This window comes from Pongo pygmaeus, chromosome 9, assembly GCF_028885625.2.
Source record: "Pongo pygmaeus isolate AG05252 chromosome 9, NHGRI_mPonPyg2-v2.0_pri, whole genome shotgun sequence".
Taxonomy (NCBI): Eukaryota; Metazoa; Chordata; class Mammalia; order Primates; family Hominidae; genus Pongo; species Pongo pygmaeus.
The window spans coordinates 47080350-47106341 of NC_072382.2; the positions used below are offsets into that span (position 1 = coordinate 47080350).

General features: G+C 34.4%; 1 protein-coding gene across 7 annotated transcripts in view; it reads right to left on the bottom strand.

Moving 5' to 3' along the window:
- LOC129007542 (protein arginine N-methyltransferase 3) overlaps window positions 1-25992 on the bottom strand; it is a 133011-nt gene that overhangs the window by 96289 nt on the left and 10730 nt on the right. For all 7 annotated transcript variants that reach the window (XM_054438602.2, XM_054438603.2, XM_063671068.1 and 4 more), the window contains 2 exons: window positions 21267-21332; window positions 12787-12908 (listed from right to left, as the gene is read on the bottom strand). In XM_054438602.2, coding sequence (XP_054294577.1) covers window positions 12787-12908; window positions 21267-21332 — 188 coding nt within the window. The remainder of the gene's footprint in view (window positions 1-12786; window positions 12909-21266; window positions 21333-25992) is intronic.

Genomic DNA, 25992 nt, shown 5'->3' on the forward strand with positions numbered 1-25992 from the left:
TTCATGAAAAAAATATACAGATTTTACTTAGTTTTCTTAAGTGGCTACTCACTAAACCCTACTTCAGTATAAACCAAATGAATCTTTATCTTTGGAAACACCTACTGAAAAACTAGCATGATTCTAATGTAAAGAAATATGACGAGGTAATAAAAAGGATATCTTTAAGTAATTCTCTAAACTAATCCAATAAAAATGAAATTATCAACTTTTTCTGAGGGGAAATTTTGTTAGAACACATACTTTCCTATCTTATTTCCTATCTTAAAAGTAGCAATTTAACTTTCATTTCATGATACAGGGACATCATCATGATTAATTATCTTGTACAAAGCATACAGAGATAAAAGACACAGTCCATGCACTTACGGGTATGGTCTAAGAGAGACAGAACAGTAAACAGGATTGGGGACTACGGAAGCTCAAATGATAAATCCTTATCTAAGTGACATCTGAGCTTAGCCAGGAAAAGACGCAGCATACACAAAGATGTGTACAGGTATGGGAGTAGAAGAGGGTTGCGTGTATGCACAACTGCCTCGTGTGCGTGTGTGTGAGACAGAGAGAGAGAAGCAAATTTAAATAACTTTGAATGGTTTAGTATGACTAGAGCAACAAGAGACAGTATATAGTGACATAGTTGGGGGATATTTAGAGGTAATGCTAAGACTTATCTTCAAGTCTAGATTTTACTTAAAGATAAAGAAGAGTCATTTCAGGATCTTTGGAATAAAAAATATAGGATTAAATTTTCAATCTACGTTTTCCCTATGTGATTTAGGTAAAAGATACGGTCTATGTTCTAAGGAAGAAGATGGTCTAGTGGGGAGACAGACAAGCAAACAGCATAAAGTACATGTGAGTTCATACAATGAATACCTAATCAAGTGCATTTAAAGTCAGTGATAAAACAAATTTAAAGTTCACCTAGAATATATGGATGATAGCTTATGGGGGAGCAGAAAGGAATATCCTAATAGATATAAATAGATACAATATATACTATTCATTTACTTTCAGTTCAATATGTCATCGAAGTATACATATTTATTTCTCTTTTGCTCCCTAAGAACAGTGAAATGACAGTAACATAAAATGTAAGACACTGATAAATGCATGGAGATTTTGCAAGGGAATATCAAAGAGTCAAAGAATCTCATAATTTATTGAGAGAAAAAAGGGAATGAAATTATATTGGTAAACCTGTGAAGAAAGACCCAGTACTCAGTGCACACATCAGCAAGCATGACAGTGGAGGTGGAGCCATTCTTCACAACGCAAACCATTGGCGTCAAGAGATTTACAAAGTGGGAGTGACAAAGGGACTAAAACATTACTGGGTTAACTAAACTGACCAGTCTCCACCCTTTCCCCTCAGAGACAAAACCTATACCAGTTACCTTTATTAAAGTATCCAGTCCTTCATTCATAAATGTCAACAAAAAGCAAGACTTCTTAAACATTATGAAGCTGGGGGTAGATTTACACACATCCCATGAGAAATGAACTACCAAGAAGGTATGGAGCATAGACCTGGAACCATAACGGGCTATTCTATGAGCTGCTCCCTCCCAAATGTATCCTCTTTATTTACAAATGTGTAGCTGTGCAATTACTAACACTGAGGACATTTATTGTTTGAAACTAGCAATAACTCAGTTCTAATAAAGTGAAAAAAGATAAAAATAGTCATCTGGAATCTATCAGAAACAATGGGTTTGCAGGCTTTGGTGATAATGAGTTACCTGGCTTTGAATATGTAATGTCCTGAATCTTGAAAATTGATTAATTAATTCATTGAATAAGTACTTACACTGAATGCCTAGGACGTGCTGGGTCCCCTTCCTGGTAGTTGGGACACATTAAAGGATGAAAAAAAGAAAAATTCCTGCCGCACCACGGGGAGCTGATATTTTAGTAAAGTTTATATTCCTATGGATTTCATCTCTGTGACCTAAGGCTTTTGAGAGTGGCAAGAAATATACCAAAATGTTGATAGTGGTCTCTGATAGTAGAATCATATGTAATTTACCCTCTTTTATGTCTTCCCAACACAAAAATATCTTCCCCCCACCCCTTCTTCGTTTTTATTTAAAATAGAGGAGAATTAAGTGGGGAAATCAGTCTGGCTGCACTACAGAGAACAGATGACAGAGAGTGGTGGGAGGCAAAGACAAAGTACAAACAATTGGTCCAGTTAAGTGCAGATGCATTAATTCAGGTGAGAGATCTAAGAATGTAAAGTAAGACATGAGAAACATCATGGATAGATGAGAGACACATTTGAGAAACATTAAGGATACTCAACAGGACTCTGTCTCCAACAGGTATGTTGGGTAAAGGGGAAGAAAATGTCAAGTATGAATCCCAGGTTTACAACTCGGAAAAAATGAGTGAATGCAGCAGGTCTGTTTTGTTTTACTCAGTTCTTTCTTAGATCTCTATAGCCATGGCAATGATTCTTGATCAAACTCTAAGAAAAAGAACTCCTAGATCACTCATATGATTGCAGAATGATGTTACTCTATTTACCTGAAGCAGTAGGTTTAGATGAAGCAGGTTGACAACATGTTTAAAGTAAACATGAAGATTCATCATGCACACTTGTTACCTGGTTTGGGTATATACCATGGCTGGTCACACGGTGGAAATATGCCTACTTGACCAGCTAGCTTTGAGAACTACAGTCTCTAGGACTCATGCAAATTTCCCTGGGTAGAGACATCTCACATGAGCCTCTGAGGTATGAAGCTGGGAAGGAAAGAATGTCTTGTGTAACTCTAGTGGAAAAAGTGAGAGAAACCTTGGACGTCTGCCTGTGACCTCTTTGCCTATGGGCATCTTTTTCCTGCTGTTTCTCCACTATACCCTTTTCTGTAATCCTAGCTGTGAGTACAGCTTTATACTGAATTGTGTGAGTTCTTCCAGTAAATCACTGAACTAGTGGGTGGTCATGGAATGTACCCCATAAAGACAGAACCACTGGGGTGAATCAGAAATTAAGGAGATTTCGGGGTATACTAGGAAGGGAAATAAATTTAATTTCCCTGTAAGGTGTCTTGATGACCTTCATGACCTTCACCAGAGTTCTATGGCTTTTGAAGAACAAATTTTTTTTAAAACCATTTTAGCCTCATCAGTGGTTCAAATTTCTCTTTGGCTTTAATTCACATTTCTGTTATTTCTATTAAATTTAGAAACAAAATATGAAGTAGCATCCCTTATTTCAAGAATTTTTGCTGGTGTATTTTGTAATCCTTTTCCAAAACACACACACACACACACACACACACACACACACACACACACCCCCACCACCATCTTTAAAATCATTACCTTAAGATACTTTACTTCTATTCAAAAACCTTAACTAAGCATCTACTATGTGTATCAGGCACTTTGTTAGGTGTTAGGGATAAAAAGATGAGGATAAAGCTGTTGTCCTCGTGTCTAGAGAAGAACACCTGCATAAACATGACAATAAATCAAACTACTCTCTAGACTTTTCTTAATGTTTCTTTTCTAACAGTATTCTAGACACAGGCAATATAAAATATTGCATCTTTAATGTCAAACTGAGATTGAGTGTACTGCATTATGGCCATATGATGGATCAACCTTCTCCTAAAAACTCTTCTGCAGTAACATCTGAAAGTCTGAATAATAAGCTATTCCATAGCTGTGTCAATGAGAAACCAAAGGCACCCAGAATAATGGTAAAAATATTAAACAGACGCTACCTGTGCTTCCTGAGGGTAATAAATACAGTATACAATTGTCTGGCAACTGAATAGCTTTGCTATCCTTAGGTAAGTTTACGTTGCCGAAATGATCTTTCACTGCAGAGTTCAAAGTATGATAGCAAAAATAAGAAACAATTTCTGATTCTCTTCCTTATGTCACTTTGAGACCTATTTGCCCTTACTAACATAACATCTCAGAAAATCTGTATTGTTTTATTCATGTCTGCAACCTCAGAAGAGCCAGCCTAATCTTCTTAAAACCTAATATACTGTCAGTTTACAGTAACAACCAAAATGTATCCTATTCTAAACTCATTTCTTTAGAAATGCTAGATCACCTTTTTAAATAAAAAAGAGATAAAAATTGTTAGTAGAGGTATTTATTATTTTTTTGGTAGAAACAGTTCTCATTATCTTGCCCAGGTTGGTCTTGAACTCCTGGTCTCAAGGGATCCTTCTACCTCAGCCTCCCAAAGTGCTGGGATTACAAGTGTTTAAGCACCATGCCTAGCCAAAAATCATTTTAAACATAACCCAAGAATTGTTAAGTTACATGTGTTTGAAGGAATAAAAGACTCTGTATTTTAAAAATACCTATCTTTTAGAACTTAAAGTGCCTTTTATAGATGTAGGCTTGTGGAGTTTAACAGAAGACATTCTGCTGTATATAGACTTCTGACCAAGAAAAGGGCCTCAGAAGGGATTAGGACAACTTAGAGCCTGTTAACCAGAAGAGCTGTTTTTGTTGACTGATGTTATAGAAAGCTCCAATATGCAAGAGTAGACAAGTATCAGAGAAGTTAAGAACAGAGTTCAAGAGAGGCAGGTGAGTACAGAGTACGACTAAAGCTTGAAGTTTTATGGTATAAGAGAATAGAGATTCTGAAATAGAAAGAAGACAAAAAAAGTGAGTCACAGTTTGACAAGATAGCTGCAATAAATGTCCATTTTAGAAACATAACCACTCAAATGTGAAATATTATTTGAGGCATTGATGCCAAGCCAAACATATGACCACTACTAATAATTAACATGATTATCATTACTGCTAACATTTAGTAAGCAGTTACAGGTCCAGCCATTTTGCAAAGCATCATAATGGATACAATTCCTGTAACAATCTTATGAGATAAGACTCTATCAACCTCATTATATAAATGAAGAAATCAGGGCTTAAAGGGTTGTAGTGAAAGAAAAATTAGAACTCAAGTCATGTCTGGATGCTGAGATGAGCATCCTATGTGGCCTCCTCAACTGGTTAGAATAATGAGTCAGTAAACTGCAGGGATATTAACAATTAACTGTTTCCTACATATTCTTTTAGAAGTACATTCACAGAGGAATAGAAGGCATTTCACTCCAAATTTTAAAATTTCAAATGGAAGACAAAGGAGAGACACATATGAACACTATAAAAATAACTACCTTTTCACAATATAAAAAAGGCAAAGAACATTTCTGAAGAAACAGTACAATGTGGGCTTATCCAAAACAAAAAGGCCTGCTTTTCAAACTATCTATAGGTTTTAAGTAAAGCAAACTACTGAATACAACCAATACATACCTTGTAAGTAGTTCAATGGAGATAAGGAATTACAAACTGGCTATGAGGATAAGCTATGGAGTCAGGCTGCCTGGGAACTAATTCTGACCCCACTATAGAGAAAGAGTCTCACTATGTTGCCCGGGCTAGAGTATGCTGGGTATTCACAGGTGCAATCCTAGCACACTAGCAGCCTCGAACTCCTAGTGTCAAGTGATTCTCCTGCCTCAGGCACATGCCACCATGCCCAGCCTCTTAATCTCTTATAATAGGTATAAATAATCTACATCAAAGGAGATTCAATAGAAAAAATTAAATTAATGTTAGCAATTTTATTATTAAATTGGGACATCTAAAGATTGAGTGCTAAGTCATTTTCAATAAATGTTCTCATGCACCAACACTCAAATGTATTAGGACACATTTAATGATATAATGTATAAGTTTTACTTTAAAATACTCCAACAAAAACAAAAACAAAACAAAAAACGTGGGAGGGAAATGTATAAAAAAGTTATCGTAAAAAATTTGTAAATGTAGACGCGGGTGATAGGCACACAGGAATTCATATCATTCTCTCTACTGTCATGTACGGCTGAAAATTTCAAAAATCCTTTTAAGGAACTCTCTGATACTTCAAAGCAAAGGTGGGGGGGTTCAGACTACATAACTGTTCAACAGTTTTGTGAACAGATTTTTAAAAATTCATATTTTTGCAAAATGTATCTGGTGAACAAATGCTTCCCTCTGCTCTGATGACCATGACCTCTATTAATGATTGGCAAAAATAATGTCTATAATGAATCTTAAACATGGCCATCTAGCATGAGGTAAGACAAAAAGGTCTACACAAGTTTCACTGGACCTTGATAATAACAACTATAGCCTTTGATAGTTTCCACCTGAAAAGAAAACTAGGAATTGGGTGACAAAGTATTCAACAAGCAACTAGAGTACAAGCCTGGTCATTAGTACTAAAAACTGTGAGATAATAATAAGTCTGCTTCTTTAGTCCTTTAAATACATCTACTTGTTCAATTTCCACACTGTACAAAGGGGGAAAAGAACATATGCAGGAGCTTTATAGATAATTAGAAAAAAACAAGTCTTACGTGGATATAATTTGTTTTGTTAAAAACCCATTATCACAAAGTCACAATACACGGCTGTTCCCTCTGAATCAACTGTGAACCTGCTGTATAATAAAACTTTTCTTCACTAAGCTTCTAGGTATATGCTCTCATGAGCAATGTTTTAAAATTATTTTTTTAATGTGATTATTTTTTGCAAAAGCCTATTTATAGTAAATATGTGCTCTATGCAAAATGTTCACTTAGCTAAATTGGTACTTAAACTGAATATAAACTTAAGTTTTAGTCATTTTGTTACACTCTCCATGCTTAGTAGTAATCTTTGTCACAAATGCTATTTCTCTGACTGCTAACATTACAGAAAGAAAATAATTATTTGCATCCTTGATGAACACTGATGCAAAAATCTTCAATAAAATACTGGCAAACCGAATCCAGCAGCACATCAAAAAGCTTATCCACCATGATCAAGTGGGCTTCATCCCTGGGATGCAAGGCTGGTTCGATATACGAAAATCAATAAATGTAATCCAGCATACAAACAGAATCAAAGACAAAAACTACATGATTATCTCAATAGATGCAGAAAAGGCCTTTGACAAAATTCAACAACTCTTCATGCTAAAAACTCTCAATAAATTAGGTATTGATGGGACGTATCTCAAAATAATAAGAGCTATCTATGACAAACCCACAGCCAATATCATACTGAATGGGCAAAAACTGGAAGCATTCCCTTTGAAAACTGGCACAAGACAGGGATGCCCTCTCTCACCACTCCTATTCAACACAGTGTTGGAAGTTCTGGCTAGTGCAATTAGGCAGGAGAAGGAAATAAAGGGTATTCAATTAGGAAAAGAGGAAGTCAAATTGTCCCTGTGTGCAGATGACATGATTGTATATCTAGAAAACCCCACTGTCTCAGCCCAAAATCTCCTTAAGCTGATAAGTAACTTCAGCAAAGTCTCAGGATAAAAAATCAATGTACAAAAATCACAAGCGTTCTTACACACCAACAACAGAGAAACAGAGAGCCAAATCATGAGTGAACTCCCATTCACAATTGCTTCAAAGAGAATCAAATACCTAGGAATCCAACTTACAAGGGATGTGAAGGACTTCTTCAAGGAGAACTACAAACTACTGCTCAAGGAAATAAAAGAGGATACAAACAAATGGAAGAACATTCCATGCTCATGGGTAGGAAGAATCAATATCGTGAAAATGGCCATACTGCCCGAGGTAATTTATAGATTCAATGCCATCCCCATCAAGCTACTAATGACTTTCTTCACAGAATTGAAAAAAACTACTTTAAAGTTCATATGGAACCAAAAAAGAGCCCGCATTGCCAAGTCAATCCTAAGCCAAAAGAACAAAGCTGGAGGCATCATGCTACCTGACTTCAAACTACACTACAAGGCTACAGTAACCAAAACAGCATGGTACTGGTACCAAAACAGAGATATATCAATGGAACAGAACAGAGCCCTCAGAAATAACACCACATATCTACACTATCTGATCTTTGACAAACCTGAGAAAAACAAGCAATGGGGAAAGGATTCCCTATTTAATAAATGGTGCTGGGAAAACTGGCTAGCCATATGGAGAAAGCTGAAACTGGATCCCTTCCTTACACCTTATACAAAAATCAATTCAAGATGGATTAAAGACTTAAACGTTAGACCTAAAACCATAAAAACCCTAGAAGAAAACCTAGACATTACCATTCAGGACACAGGCATAGGCAAGGACTTCATGTCTAAAACACCAAAAGCAGTGGCAACAAAAGCCAAAACTGACAAATGGGATCTAATTAAACTAAAGAGCTTCTGCACAGCAAAAGAAACTACCATCAGAGTGAACAGGCAACCTACAAAATGGGAGAAATTTTTCACAACCTACTCATCTGACAAAGGGCTAATATCCAGAATCTACAATGAACTCAAACGAATTTACAAGAAAAAAACAAACAACCCCATCAAAAAGTGGGCAAAGGACATGAACAGACACTTCTCAAAAGAAGACATTCATGCAGCCAAAAAACACATGAAAAAATGTTCACCATCACTGGCCATCAGAGAAATGCAAATCAAAACCACAATGAGATACCATCTCACACCAGTTAGAATGGCAATCATTAAAAAGTCAGGAAACAACAGGTGCTGGAGAGGATGTGGAGAAATAGGAACACTTTTACACTGCTGGTGGGACTGTAAACTAGTTCAACCCTTGTGGAAGTCAGTGTGGCAATTCCTCAGGGATCTAGAACTAGAAATTCCATTTGACCCAGCCATCCCATTACTGGGTATATACCCAAAGGACTATAAATAATGCTGCTATAAAGACACATGCACACGTATGTTTATTGTGGCACTATTCACAATAGCAAAGACTTGGAACCAACCCAAATGTCCAACAATGATAGACTGGATTAAGAAAATGTGGCACATATACACCATGGAATACTATGCAGCCATAAAAAATTATGAGTTCATGTCCTTTGTAGGGACATGGATGAAATTAGAAATCATCATTCTCAGTAAACTATCGCAAGGACAAAAAACCAAACACCACATGTTCTCACTCATAGGTGGGAACTGAACAATGAGAACACATGGACACAGGAAAGGGAACATCACACTCTGGGGACTATTGTGGGGTTGGGGGAGGTGGGAGGGATAGCGTTAGGAGATATACCTAACGCTAAATGACAAGTTAATGGGTGCAGCACACCAGCATGGCACATGTATACATATGTAACTAACCTGCACATTGTGCACATGTACCCTAAAACTTAAAAGTATAATAATAATAAAATAAAATAAAATAAAGAAAATAATTATTTGCAGTAGTGAAACTGATTTTGATTTCTTCACTGCACTTCTTATCTATGCTTCCTTCCTATAACTACATCTGACACTCAAGCAAAGATTCTAGATATACTTTGGAGCTAGCAGGAAATCTTATAAAAATGACACTTTACAAGATTGAGAGAATAAACATTGGTAAGCATAAAATATTTGACACAGCAAAGACTAGTCTGACTTATCTACTTCCTACTTCACTACATTAAAATTAGTGTTCGAGATTCAAAAATTTGGCTGACAAAATGATCAGACTCCCTGTCCAAAAATACACACAGAAAAGACTGAAGACAAGTACTTTGAGTCAATGATTACAGACAGAGGATCCTTATCCAAATAAGTCACATGTCTCTACCTATTCTATCCTAAAAAACTGACAGAGCTCAAATTTTGGGTCTTAGGTATCTTGAACCCTAACAATTTTAATGAAAAGCTATTATGCTAGATTGCTGGGTTTAAATCTCATTATTACTATATAAAAATCTTGTTAAAATACTTTTAGTTATGCGCTTACTTAGCTGAGTTAACTTTAAGTTATATCAAAAACATGTTTGTATTGAATCCTGTAAGTACTACTAAAGACACATTCTGTTAGCTCTGGTTTTATAAGTGAAAGATCTAAAGATGAGATGGGAGGAGCAATTTATTGTATTTGAGTACATGGAAAAGCACTCCTTTGTGACTGCAGATGTCACTTGCTGAATCAGGGACATACTTCTTTCACACTTCTATTTTTGCCCACTGATGTAGAAGATACTATCTTAACAGAAAAAATACTGATAGATGCAAATTGACACCCATCCTTTGATTAAAAGTAAGTTGGTAGCTTTCCCGGAGACTTTAAAAACAAAGACTATTAATCCCAAACTATTCTGGGCTCTGCACCAGTGACAAATATACTTTAGAAGGTCTTCTAACTAATAAAAATATTTAGGATTATGTGGGCAGAAGAAAAATTGTTCTTAAATCTGAATAGAATTACTGTGAATATCTTTAAATAATATTTTTAAACATTTTCAAGGTTTTTAATACTGGTATTAAATTATAAGATTTACACAGACTACCTGACCATTTATTTTGAAAAATCATAAAATATAATTTTTTTAAGCAATTGTTTTTGATGGGAGCTCATCAGTATACCAGAAACACATTCAATTCCAGTGTCTTGTTCCTCCAAAACTGTAACTCTAGATCAAAAGTAATATATCACGAAGTGTTTAGATGACCGCAAAGAAAAAAGGACTGAAAACTAATTTCCCTCTAGCAATAATTTGTCAGAAAACATTTTCCTCATTAAGTAATCGAATGTTAAATGTATATGTCAGAAACATTTTAAATATTTTACTAAGAAGCTTGGACACTGTACACCCTAGCACTAAATATTAATATTATAAACGATAAATTTTAGGTGTAATCATTATATAAACATGTTTCTACAAAGACAGTGGGAAATCAAGACTTCTGTAAAATAAAATGAAACAATGTATTATAATTCCTTTCCATTTCTTTCATAGAGTTAAGAAATTAAAATGAGAGCACATCTAGTCCCATTTTATAGTAAAAAAAAAATGACTAACTCATAAATGTACTAGAAATTCTAGTGGAAATGTGGAAATAGCTTTCATAAGACTAGAAATTCTAGTAGAAATAGCTCACCATAATTTTACTATCAACAATAAAGTTTTGAGAATTCTTCTAAAACAATCTCTTCTTTGGGACAGTGGTTCTCATATTTGTTTGGATGGCAATGAATAAGCAATTGAGGGTACTCTATGGAACCCCCAAAATGATCATGTTGTACTTAATGCTATCATAAGAACTAGAAAAAGCTTAACTAGATATCTATCTATATATATGTATGTGTAATTCTATAATTGCAATTGCAACGTGTGTGTGTGTGTGTGTGTGTGTGTGTGTGTGTGTGTGTATTCCAATACAAAAACTGCAACCACAAACCATTATCTATGAAAAACCTAAACAAGTTCAGGGCAATTTTTCCATTAACACTGATTTGGTATTTGTTAATAATAACCATAGCTAATGCTCCAAATATTTAACATGTGGCAGGCAATAGGCCAAACTGATTTACATGTATATCTTACTTATAACTTACGCACCTCAAAATATTTACTATGTGCTGGGCAATAGGCCAAACTGATTTATATATACGTATTATTTATAACTTATGCATCTTATTTACAACCACAAAAGACAGCCATTATGTTTTGTTTGACAGTGAAACAACTGAGATTTCTAACACGTTAGATGTACTTTAACCCAAGTTCCAAGTACTGGTTAAATGGTAGAGTGAGTATGCCATCCCAAGCTTGATTCAAACTTGTTCTTCTAACCACAACACTATCCTTCTAGTTATAAAATAAAATCTAAACAAATTTAAATATTTTATATAATCATATTTAAATTTTTAAACTAATCAGAAAAGACCAACATTAATCAAATTTTTAAAATTTTTTTTGGAGAAAGTGTCTTGCTCTGTCACCCAAGGCTGGAGTGCGGTGGCATGATCATGGCTCACTGCAGCCTCCACCTCCCCAGGTCAATCAATCCTCCTGCCTCAGTCTCCCAAGTAGGTGGAATTACAGGCATGCACCACCATGCCTGGCTAATTTTAAAACATTTTTTATAGAGGACAGAGTCTCACTATTTTGCCTAGGCTGGCCTTGAACTCCTGGGCTCAAGCAATCCTTTCACCTCAGCCTCCCAAATTGCTGGGATTACAGACATGAGCCACTATGCCTGGCCAACATTAATCAATCTTAAGAGTGGAACAGCAGTGTAAGTTGAAGAATCACTTAAAAGTTGCTATGAGAATCCTCCTATTAATTACGTATTCTGGAAATGACTCCTAAGTTCCAAATGTAAGGTGCTTTTGTTAAGCACATAGGGAAAGAAATTCAGTTGTGTCACCTGGATTTCAAATAAAGGCCTTCTCACTAGGGTATAAGCCAACTGTAAAATCAATCAACCCAGCTAAATACTCAAAAGACAGAGATTTTTAGAGAATAAAAGTTTTAGGGGGTAATAAACCAAATACACTCTGCCTTGTTTTTAGCAACTTTGGAATTTACTTAATTTGAAGGAGGTACGTGGACTAGTGTTACAAAAGAAAAAGACAAATAACTCTCAGTCTTTAGTATAACTGGTATTCGCTAAAGAAAATATTACTAATATATAATAAATATATTAGTAAGTAGGGAGTCCTCTGTCAGTATTACTCTAAGTCTCAATAGTTTTTAATTTTATATTATTAGAATTGGCATATTTATAGCCATAGTCAGAAAGTCAGAAAACAATATAAAAATAATTCTCATCAATGAGAACTGTGAAAAGATTATTCAGTAGCACAGCTCAAATGTGTCTAGCTCAATTCAACTTAAAATCTTATTATTCTGGAGTGAATTTTTACTAAAAGACAAATGTCTTTAGTCTGCCTTAGATAACTACTAAAGACAAGAAAATCTGTTAAATAATCATTAAATTTTAAAATAATGTTAAATGAAGGCTTAAAATATATGTACCTTATAATATCCATTGCCTGGTAAAGTATTTCAGATTGATCAACTCCAAGAACCTTCTTCGCCCCAGCTTTAGCAGCAAACATAGAGAGAATTCCAGTTCCACACCCAACATCCAAAACTACCTGGGGTAATTAAGAAAAAAAAACAAACAAACAGATGTTATCAAAAAGGTCTCTATATTAAATTCTATTCATATATTATGATGTTTCTGGCTAGGAAAAGATCACAGTAAAAATTTTAAACTGGCCAGGTGTGGTGGCTCACACCTGTAATCCCAGCACTTTGGGAAGCCGAAGAGGGCAGATCACCTGAGGTTGGGAGTTTGAGACCAGCCTGACCAACATGGAGAAACCCCGTCTCTACTAAAAATACAAAATTAGCTGGGCGTGGTGGTGCATGCCTGTAATCCCAGCTACTCGGGAGGCTGAGGCAGGAGAATCTCTTGAACCTGGTAGGTGGAGGTTGCGGTGAGCCAAGATCACGCCACTGCACTCCAGCCTGGTCAACAAGAGAGAAACTCCATCTCAAAAAAAAAAAAAAAAAAAAAATTTAAACTTTACTAAGCAATATGGTAATTTCTATTTGGGAAAATTGAAGATATCATTACTATGAGTTGTTTTAAATTAATAACAGTATAGTTGGCCATAGTCTGTTGTAATTAGACCCAATAATGCTAAATTTAAGAGATTTTATATGAAAAATTATTTCCATAGATTTAAGAGAGAATTGTTTTTAATTTCCCTATTGTATGTATATTCTATTTTAGGCTCAGTAATTCTACATTTTAACAGAAATAAATTTCTTCAAGTTTGAGTGGCAGGAATTAACTTAAGCAGGATGGCTTGACCCAATACCATTTTAAAAGGGTTATAAAGCAATCAAAGATACAGAGTATCACTACATCCTTCCTACCTCCAAAATTAAATATTCAGCCCATTTTAACAATAAAGTGCAATAAAAACAAGTTAGCTGTCAAAATTCAGTAACTTGAGAGTTTAAGTTGCAAAAATGATAATTCTTGGTGAAAGAAAAGTATTTATTAGAACCAAAAGTTTAAGATGCTATTGGGGGTGAGTGGGGAGCAATTATTTAAATCAAGAATTTAATATGGTTTTCCCTGGAATGGCACAATGAAGCCTGTTTAGTTCATAGTAAAAAGAAAAACAAGTCACCAAGGAAACACATTTAGCAAAATCCTTGTAGGTACACTACTCTGTGAAATTACTGAAAATTAGTGCTTTAAATCTTTCACTATCATGGCCTAAAAACCATATATACTTGTCCCAAAATAGGAAATCATTTCAGTGCCCTCATACTGTAAGTATTCACTAAGCATTATTAAGTACCAGGAATTGATTTCAGTGATGGGGTACAGCAACAAACAAGACCAAATCCCTGTCTTAATGGCACATACAATCTTGTGAGAGGGACAATGAATAAACAAAGAATATAAAATAAGGTCAGGTAGTAAGAAAAATCAAGCAGAGTAGAGGTTAGAGCAGGGGAGAGGAGATACACTCTTTCTTTTACCATTCTAGATAGGTCTTTTACCATTCTAGATACCATCTAGATTGATGTACCTCTCTGATACATGTGAGCAGAGAACTGAATAAAGGAGGGTGTCATGCAAAGATCTAGGAGAAGAGCATTTCATTCAGGAAGATATTAAATGCAAGGCACAACATTCCAGGCAAAGCCAAGATGGCCAGTGTGGCTGAACTGGGTTCAGAAAGAGGTCACTTGGAGGTGAAGTCAGGGGTCAGATCACAGAGTGCCTTGGATTTTACTAAGTAATGAGAAACTATCGTAAGAAAAATCAAACTAGGATTAAGAATCGATGATACTGTACACCAATGTTTTTTTTCTCACTAGGCAATAGAATATGGTTTAACCATCAGGTACATTTCCTATACTTTAAAAAAAATTTTATGCATATTACAATTCAATACGTTTTTCCTTCTTTTACACAAATTATAGCATATCATACCCACTGTGCTACATATTGCTTTTTTTTTAAACTTAATATAATTTTGAGATCTCTCCATATCAATTTATAGAGCTTCTTTCTTTTATGTAGCTGTACAGGATTCCATACTATGGCTGTATCACAATCCAGTTCTCTACTGATGAACATTTTAGGTGTTCCTGAAATCTTACTAGGGCAATAAATGCTGTAAATAACCCATGGGCTGTATCAAAGCCCATTCCCATGAATTAGTAAATCTAAAGAATATATTCCTAGAAGTGAAAACACTGTGTCAAAGAATACGTATCTGTAATTCTGCTAGACATAACCAAATTGATCTCATAGGGCAATTCTGCTAATGAAGACTCCAATGAGCAATGTATTAGTACCAATTTCCTCACAGGTGAGACTAGCCTATGGAACATATAATCAAACTTTTGGATGTCTACCCATCTAGCAATCACAAAATAATGATATGTTGATCTAGTTTTAATATGCATTTCTCTTAGGAGATTTAGCATCATTCCATGTATTGTAGAGCCATCTATAATTTTATGTGAGCTACTGATTTACATCTTCTCTCTATTTTTCCACTCAGTTGCTAGTCCTTTTCTTATCAATCTGTCTTAGCAGATAAGAGTTCTTTGTAAATTAAGATTAGCCCTCTATAATATGACATGCCATGTTTTCTCACAGCATGTATTTTTGTCTTTTGATTCTACTTACAGTGATTTTTGCTACACAGGAATTCTTTACCTACAACTAAACTTATTAATCTTTTATATAATGTCTTCTGGACTTTGATCATAATTATATAGGCCTTCCCCAGTCTATCCCATTTCACTGCATTTCATCTTTACACATTTCCTTCTAGTACATTCACGGTTTCATTCACATAGTTTGTTTTTAAACCATGGTATACACTACGAGGCATGGTTCCAACGTTTTGTTCAAATGACTGGCCACTTGTCCCAATATCAATTATTAAGGTTTCCCCCACTGACTTGATACGTGACCTTTAACATTCATTTAAATATTTGTATATATTTGCATTTAGAAGTGGATTTTAAATCTGTTCTGTTAATCTATATATTCAAGTGCCAGGAATTATTTTAGTTACTGAAGCTTTATAAAATGATTTAATATCTAGTAAGTCTGGTCCACACTCAACTGCAAATATTTTTCCACAATGTTTCTGGAAAACTTTTTATATTTATTTTTCCATATAAACAAAAGAATTGGTTGGTCTAGGTTTAAAAGTCCTAGCATTTTTGTGAGAACTGAGCCAAAATTTAGGGAAAACAATTTTGAGTTTTCCTATTCAAGAACCTGATATGACTTTCAATTCGTTTAAATTGTCTGTTAGGTACTTTAGTTGTTGTTTTAAAAAAACCTTTTTTTCTGTAAGTCCTGCATATTTCTAGTTGTTTACTCCTGTGCATTTTATCTTTTGTACTACTATCATAAGTGGAGTTTTCCTTCCATTACATCTTTATTTTTTTTTTTATTTTTGAGATAGACAGCCTGTTGCCCAGGTTGGAGTGCAGTGGCACAATCTCAGTTCAATGCAACCTCCACCTCGTGGGTTTAAGTGATTCTCCTGCCTCAGCCTCCCAAGTAGCTGGGATTACAGGCACCCACCACCATGCCTGGCTAATTTTTGTATTTTTAGTATAGACGGGGTTTCACCATGTTGGCCAGGCTGGTTTCGAACTCCTGACCTCAAGTGGTCTGCCCACCTTGACCTCCCAAAGTGCTGGGATTACAGGCAGGAGTCACCATGTCCAGCTCTTTCCATTATGTATTGAAAACATAATTTATTAGTATTGACTCCAGAAGAGAGATAATCTAAACATCCTGATATCCACTGAAGAAATAAAGTTGTTGAAAGGCTACTACTTTGTGCTTCCTATCCTACGCCTAGATGGTTTCAGTGGGAATTTGACTGTTTCTGAACACATGGCCTGTCTGGGTGAGTCAGTACCTTTTAACATAATCACTTTTATAAACATTAAGAATTTTACTTTAACATGCAATCTATATACATCATTGCAAACAAAAAGAATTTTTTAAAAGTTCCAAATAAAATGTAGTAACAAAAATAGCAAGACAACAGTATACTACATAGTATATATGTATCTAGTACAGTTATAGCACCTCAACTTGAAATATTGTATGGCAGAAAATGAAAAAATAGAAAAATATATACAATAGAACAGTATATAATAAGTTTCCAGAAACTCTCATTAAAATAAAACATTTACAAAACTAAAAAATGAAAAATAAAAGATCAGTGTGGAATTTAGAAGTTTGCTGAAAGTGCTTTGGTCTGGGAAAGTGCTTTTGGTCTGGGAGTGTCTGGGAAGATCCACACTCCCTTGCTGTGTACCAAAGACAAGCTGGCAGCACAATTGGTGACACCATACATGGTATATACCCTTCATGACCTAGGGAGTCCAGTGCTAACAAATTACCTTATAATTGTGCTCCCATATGTATAAAAATACGTTTAATATTTTATATGAAGCATTGTTTCTAACATAAAAACTGAAACAACTTACGGACATTCTTACATTGGATATAGCAACCATTAAAAGAATATTAATGAAAAGATGCTCAAAATCACTAATCATTAGAAAAATGCAAATCAATATAAATATCACCTCACACCAACTAGGATAGCTATTATCAAAAAACTAGAAAACAACAAGTATTGCTAAGGATATGGAAAAATTGGAACCCTTGTGCACTGCCGGTGGAAATACAAAATGGTACACCCACTGTGAAAAACAGCACAGTGATTCCTCAAGGAATTAAAAATGGAATTACCATATGACTCAGCAATTTCATTTCTGGGTATATACCCAAAAGAATTAAAAGCAGGGCCTCTAAGAGATATCTGTATACCTACGTTAATAGCAGCAATATTCACAACAGCTTTAATATAGAAGTAACCCAAATAGCCATTGACAGATGAATGAATGGATAAGCAAAATGTCATACATGCATACAATGGATTATTGAGCCTCAAAAATGAAAAAAATTCTGACATTCGCTATAACAAGGTCAAATCTTGAGGACATTATGCTAAGTGCAATAAGCTAGTTACAAAAGGAAATACAGTCAGTCCTTTGTATCCCTGGGTTCCCCATCCAGGGAGTCAACCAACTGCTAATCGAAAACATTCGGGAAAAAAAATTGCATCTGTACTGAACATGAAGTCTTCTTTCTCTTGTCATGGTTCCCTAAACAATACAGTATAACAACTATTTATACAGCACTTACATTGTATTAGGCATTATAAGTAATCTGGAGATGATTTAAAGTACATAGGAACATATGCGCAGGTTATATGCAAACACTACACCATTTTATAGCCAGTAAATGAGCATTTATGGATGCTGGTATCCACAGAGGGTCCTGGAACCAATCCCTCACAGATACTGAAGGAATGACTGTAGTGTAAGATTCCATTTATATGATGTATATGAGTAGTCAAAATCATAGAGACAGAAAGTAGAACAGTGATTGCCAGGGGCTGGGAGGAAGGGAGAATGGCGAATTACTGTTTAATGAGAATAGTTCCAGTTTTACAAGATGAAGAGTTCTGGAGATGGTGGTGGTGATGGCTGCATGACATTATAAATGTATTTAATACCACTTACCTATACACTTAAGGATAGCTAAGATGGCAAATTTTATATCATGTTTATTTACCATAAGAAAAAACACGGGGGTAAAAAGATAATAAGGAATTTCTCCAAGAAAAGCTGCTGAGTGAAGAAAGTTAAGTATAGAAGGATATGTTTAGTATACTCCAGTAAGAGTATGTGTTTTTTTGTAAGACCATACATACATTCAGATATAACGTATACACAAATGCATATATGTGTATGTGTATGAAATCCTTTTTTAATCATCATTTTACAAATGAAGAATGTGAGATTCAGAGAGGCAAAGAAATAGGTCCAGGGTCACACAGCTGGTAAATTGTAGGGCCTGCATTCAAACACAGGTTAACCTTCTTCTAAAGCCTATATTTTTAATTGTATGTTAGTTATTTCTTACATCTAGCTTAGAATTAGGTGATCAGGCAGATAAGCTAAAATTTGATAGAATCAAAGAGGTAGAAATAGAATGAACATTATTTTATAAAATGATGAGGAAATTTGATTCATTTTTTTTCTTAAAAAACTGAATGAATTGTAACTGTAGATAATAATCACAAGCATAAAGATGGCACCTAACTGGGAATTTCTTCAATAAACTACAAACAGAAATTAATTATGAGTGGGTGACAACACGATTAAATACCACCCAAAGTTAAATTAATCTAAGAAACCATATGGCCTCCACGGGAGCTTTGTGAATTGAATTGAAATAATATTAAGAAAAGAAGGAAGCAAAGGAGGCTGGGAAGGGATGGAGAGAGAAGGGAAGGAAAAAAGGAAGGAAAACATTTTTAATAAAAATATTTAATATCTTGATGATTAATCTTACGATTACTAATACTTGAGCCTTTTCAGTATTTACTTACCTATTATAAGACAAGTCCATTCAGAAGCATACTGAAGGAACATTCTAACTTACTTTCTTAACAAGCTCCTCTGGTATTCCTATCACCAAGTATTAAGACAAGATGGCTAAAAGAAAGACAATGATAATGCTCTCACCGTAACAAAACCCACAGAATTTTAGAACCAGAAGGCATTTTTACAATCACCTTACAGGTTGGGCCCAAAGAGATTCACCACTTGCCCAAAAGTATATAACTGGTTCCAGACTAGCCAGGATTAGTGATTCTCATGTTTCATCTCTATATAACATATTAAGGAAAAAATAAAATAAAAATCTGGGCATCATCTAACTAGAAATATAAAGCAACATCATTAACAGTAACATAATTTGCTTCACTGGAAACAGAGAGGTTTTTAGACAAACATTAAATAAACTTTCCAGCACTTGTTTTGCAAATATAAAAACTATGAAGGGCCAGGCGTGCTGGCTCACGTCTGTAATCCCAGCACTTTGGGAGGCCGAGGCGGGCAGATCACAAGGTCAAGAAATCAAGACCATCCTGACCAACATGGTGAAACCCCGTCTCTATTAAAAATACAAAAATTAGCTGGGCGTGGTGGCACTTGCCTGTAGTCCCAGCTACTCCGGAGGCTGACGCAGGAGAATCGCTTGAACCCAGGAGGCGGAGGTTGCAGTGAGCCGAGATCACGCCACTGCACTCCAGCATGGCGACAAAGCGAGACTCCGTCTCAAAAAAAAAAAAAAAACTATGAAAAGTCTCCACTATAGTAACAAATAGAAAGCATACAAAAAAACCTATATATAAAAAATTGATAACTATAATTTTTAAATGAAATCATTTATTTGTCTCTGGTGGGAATCAGCACAAACAATTATAAACTTTTCACGAGATGCAATGCTTTGACCAAAAAGATCAGAGCACCATACAAATTACAGTATACCTGGTCCAGTTCAGCCAACTCACAAGTGAAACACTGCTCTTAAAAAAGAGGTATGGAAAATAAAAAGCCAATCCAGATTATATTCCAAACAATACGAAAATCAGGAAAAAGGATTTTTAAAACATAAAGGTTGTTACTGCTGCAAATCATGTAAAGCCCATGAAATAACCTTAGAGAGATGAAAGCCGAATTATAACAACCGGATACATTATCAATATACATGTTCTCAAAGTAAAAAGAGTGGGAAAAAATTCCCAAGGAAAGGTATATAAATGGCAGAGATCATAATATTCCTGATTAAATTAGGGGACTAATTTCCCATCAGGAAGAACAAACAGAAAACCTGAACTTTTAAGTAACCATGCCAATGTATAAAGGAAGGAAAAGAGAGAGCGAAAAAGAGAATAAAGAAAAAAAAAAAGTGTAAGGAAGAAAAGCCAAAAAACACAAACTTCAAACACACAGGCACATGCACACACAGAGTATGAGATCATTTTTTAAATAACTTGAGCCAATCTTAAAACTAATTGTAAAATACAAAGTATCTCTAAATGGGGTAAAGTATTAAAAGAAAGTATATAAACTAAATACTATATTACAATAGTGAACCCTACTTATTATTGTTCTTAAACTCATTAATTTTCAATTACTTAACACAAACTAGAGTAATAATTAAAAGTATGCTATGACATGGTGCTTATCTGATACATTTAAAATTCATGGGAATAACTGTAAATAAAAAATATGGTTTAAGCAAAATTATCTGAATAAGCAAAATTTAACTAAGCTATGTCATTATAACTAAGCTATGCCATTGTAATAACTTTCAATTTTAAAAAAGAGCATATTGAATGACAGCAGCAATCAGCATTTGTTATCAGTACTCTGCACCACAGAGCAGCATCATAAATGTCTTCCATGAAATACAGACAGAAGATGTTAAATCAATTGCTATCACAATGATGAGCCAAGAGAGGATTTCTACTGCCCAAGAACAAGATGAAATGTATAATTCTATAACCTATGCTACTTACCTTGTCTTTGAAGATATGTGGATTTTGGTATATGAAATCTCGGTAGCTTTCTGTTCGTATTTTGTCCTAGGGTGGAGAGAAGAAAACGCTGTGTTTATAGGACAGTCTAAACAAATAAATTTTTTAAGGGAGATATTTGCCATATTAACACACATTGCTAGTTTCCATAGCAGTTTTTATACCTGGGATACCAAGCTTATTTTTTTCCTAAGAAAACAATAAATAATAGAAATAGCAACGACACACAAAGAAAATATTTTATGAAGACTGAAACTCAAATAAGACCCAAGTTCTTAAAAATGTGTACATTTTCCTCTTGACGTGCATTATCACCATAAGACTTAGAGTGATAATTAAAGCTAATAAAAGATGAACATGTTTTGCTCCTTTCAATAGGGCCTGAAACTACAGCCTGATTCTCTGTACTAGAGCTATATTAAAATAAGGGAGAAGCCAAGTGCAGTGGCTCATGCCTGTAATACTCACTTGAAGATAGGAGTTTGAGGCCAGGCTGGGCAACAAAGTGAGACCCTGTCTCCAAAAAAAATAGAAATAAAAATAACGGGCTGCGTTCGGTGGCTCACACCTGTAATCCCAGCACTTTGGGAGGCTGAGGCGGGAGGATCACTTGAGGTCAGGAGTTTGAGACCAGCCTGACCAACATGGAGTAACTCTGTCTCTACTAAAAATACAAAATTAGTTGGGTGTGGTGGTGCATGCCTGTAATCCTAGCTACTGGGGAGGCTGAGGCAGGAGAATCGCTTGAACCTGGGAGGCAGAGGCTGCGGTGAGCTGAGATTGTGACATTGCACTCCAGCCTGGGCCACAAGAGCGAAAATTCCGTCCCAAAAAACGAAACAAAAACAAAAATAGAAAGGAGAGAAAAATAAATATAAAAGTTGCAGCTACATACAAAAAATTACACTAAACTGGATACGTTTTTCTAAGAAAGTCATTGATCAGCACCTATCTGATTTACATTCCTGTTTTGTCTGTAAAAATTTCTGTAGTAGGAAATGATGCTTAAAAGCCTAAAAGTAAATCATTTGAGCCCTGCAGCCCGCATTATAAGGCTCCTACACTCTGGAGTCTCCCATAACCTGTGACCAAGGCAAACATGTAACTCTAACATTTATGCTGGTTCATGAACAGAGTTGATTCCCTAGGTTGAAACACATACTGACTGCAAATTAAGCAGTTAGGGGCTCTGCTGTCAAGTAAGTAAAATATGACTGTGATAAAAATAAATATCACAAAATGGGAATTCTAGTTTTAAGTTTCACATTAGGGTGAAAAGAACATATTACACCAATTGCTACAATAACAAAATTTTATACAAATCATACCCCCAATACATTTTTATGCCAATTGAGATTTTTTTTAAAGCATAAAAGGAGATCTTAAAGGGCAGGTTGTTTTACTTAAGTACTAGACCTAAAAAGGGAACTGTCCATAATTAATTCCATGTTTTCTGATTATTTCTCACTGCTTTACAAAAAAAATTTTAATTAGCCTTATTAAATCTCCTGAAGTTAAGAATTACTAAGATGAATAAATGTATATATATTAACTAATTATCTAATTTTAAAACTTTTTTTCAAAGGATACCATTTCATACACTTTTACAAATTTTACTCTCTTCTGATACTATAACCAGTGATTTTCGAAGAAACGACAAAACTTAACACAGGGTGAACATCAGTCAGGAATGTAGTCACTCAGAAAGCTCCCACTAATCATACTGTCTGACCACTACTTCCACTTAATCAACAGAATTCCAACTGCTGTCCCAACGCCATGCACTGCTGCTCAACTAAACTACAATCTTTCATTCTGTTTCTTACAATATATTCATCTGTTTTTGTTTGTATGCTCATGCTGGTGTAATGAAATCCAAAGTATACAAAACATAGTGTCTTGTATATAGCAGAGCTTCAGTTTAGTCACTTAATTTTTGAAAAAAAAATCCAATAAATATGAAAATGCAAGCAAATAAAAGAGTAGCCTTTATAACCATTTCTAAAAATTTATTCTAACAAAGGCTAACACGTCAATACAAAACAACAATACACAGAAATTAAAAAAAATTTTTTATATCAACCTTGAAACTAAGAAAAATAAAATAACAAAATTACTGCTCCAATACTTAGGAGCAAGATAATATTTTAAGACTAGTAAAGTATCAAGAAATTATTCCTACAAATATAAAAAAAAGAATGAAGGTAAAGAAAAAAGTTATATACTATAAATTTTACATATACAAGCAACAGTATATTTTTAATTTACAAGCTCATAAAGGTGGACCAAGTGCATGAGACAGGTGCAGATACAATAAAGAGAATGCAGCAAAGAAAAATTACTGAAATTTCACTTTACTAAATGGTACTATGATCTGTGATAAATGTACAACAGAATGAATAATGTTTCTCTTAAAACAAAGAAGACCGATGCATTTTGGATTTATAGTGTTAGCCAACGATGACTCTTCTTCAAAAAGATAAAGTGGCAAGGAATTTTGAAAGTTCATGTAATCTATCCCTCTATCAATTATATCTCTGGAATTCAAAAAAGGTATCTTCATCTTATCTAAAGAAATAAGATCACAAGCTACTTTTATTTAAAATTATAATTAAAACATGTACCAAAAATAGTGTCATGAAAAGACATGAAGCCAAGCAACAAAAAATCCAAATTATACTCTATAAAAACAAGGCCAATTCCAAGCATAAAAATATGTCCTGTAAATATGATTTCTCAATTTTAAATGATTTATAAAAATTAGGTAAGATTCTAGTGGTAATATACGTTGAACAGTTTATGTGTGCTAAGAATCGTTCTAAGAAACAAGAAATAAAGCTGTGATATAAGGCATGCTTCACATTCATCCACAGCACGTAACTTGGCAAAATGCAAATGAATGAACAGTTCTTTTTGAATCAACTATCCATATGTCCTATAGACATTTAATCAAATCATTTCCAAGGGGAGGAAATTACACTGCACAAGAACTAAAGGAAGCTAAGGCACACAGAATGATATTTAAGTGATTCTCTCTAAGGGAAAAGGTGGCACTGGAAACTTCAAGTTGGAACTTCTTAAACCTATATGTACATTGAAAGGAGTTAAACATACCAGACCAGGTGTGAAATCTTATGGTTACTGACATATAGATACAAGTGTCCAGGATAAAGATTTGTAAATGGTAAGTACTCAAACTGAATTTCCCTGATGATTGTACTCACAACACTCAACATTCTACTGAAAGTTTCGGTGACCTTTAATCTGTCTGAAAAGCCCAACACAATTTCCATACCAAAGGAATGAAAGGTTTATGGTATTTAAGCTGATGGGGTGATTTAAAATGACAAACATGGCCCTAGATAAACTTCTTTAAAGAAAATATTCTAAACATAAAAAAATTAATTTTAATAAAGAAAATGAAGCAAGTCAATTTCTTTTCAACAAATTCACTGAGACTTAAAATGTATTACTTATAAGATATCTATTATTTATAATGCTATGCCATTACCCACGTGACAACAAAAAGCACAACCATGACATGTAATTAGTAATGACATGACAATGTTTTAAAAGACCCCACATAAGTACAATTATCAATTACCAAACTTCTGTGATCCAGCAAAACTGAATCAACAAAATATATACATGTTATCAAATATCCCTGGTTAGCTTAAATGCCTATGCTTCAGGGAACCCATAAAATAAAACAATCTCTGGAAGAAGGATTTAGAAAGGGATATTTTGTTTGTTGGTTTTAAGAATAGGTAATGGTGGCATCTAAAATTCAGAGATAAACATCTAAAACTTTCCATTTTTACGTTCCAACATTTATTTTACTCTATGTAGATATTCTCAATTTCACTGAACTAAAAATTACATCTTCCTATTTTACAATCTATAATACTTAATAAAATGTATAATTATCAAGTATAGCTAGAAATCAACTTCTATTTTATATGGATATTACCATTATAAAAATTAAAACCAGCCAGATTTAAATACAGTCACATGTTGCTTAATGCTAGGGATACTTCTGAGAAATGTGTTGTTGTGTGAACGTCTTAGATAATACTTCACAAATGGAGATGGTATATAGCCTACTACACACCTAGGCTCTGTAAGATAGCCTATTACTCCTAGGCTACAAACCTGTACAGCATGTCACTGTACTGAATACTGTGGGCAACTTTAACACAATGGTATTTGTGTATCTAAGTGTATCTAAACATAGAAAAGGTACAGTAAAAATATGGCATTATAGTCTCATGGAAGCACCATCACATCAGTCTGACTGACGGAAACACTAGTATGCAGTGCACGACTGTACCTAATTTGAGCAATTCAGGAAATACTCCTATATGTCAATGATTTCAAATGTAAAAAAGTTACACCATAATAATTGTGAGATTTATAATTAAACTTTATATCAAAGAATTATTATTGGCCCAAACAAAAGTCAGTATGGCTATTTAAAACACTGAAATTAATCATTTCCTTTACACATTAAAAAGTAATATATAATTTAATCCATCTAATTGTTCCTATTTAATAGCTGCTCTTGAGAAGACTAAAATCGTCGTTTTTCCAATATTTTAAGGAAAAAGTGATTTCATAAAAAGATTAATAATGATTTTAAACGGAATGTACAAACGACTGATGCCTCTGTAATCTTTTATTTTTATTTTTTTTTAAATAGAGACAGGGT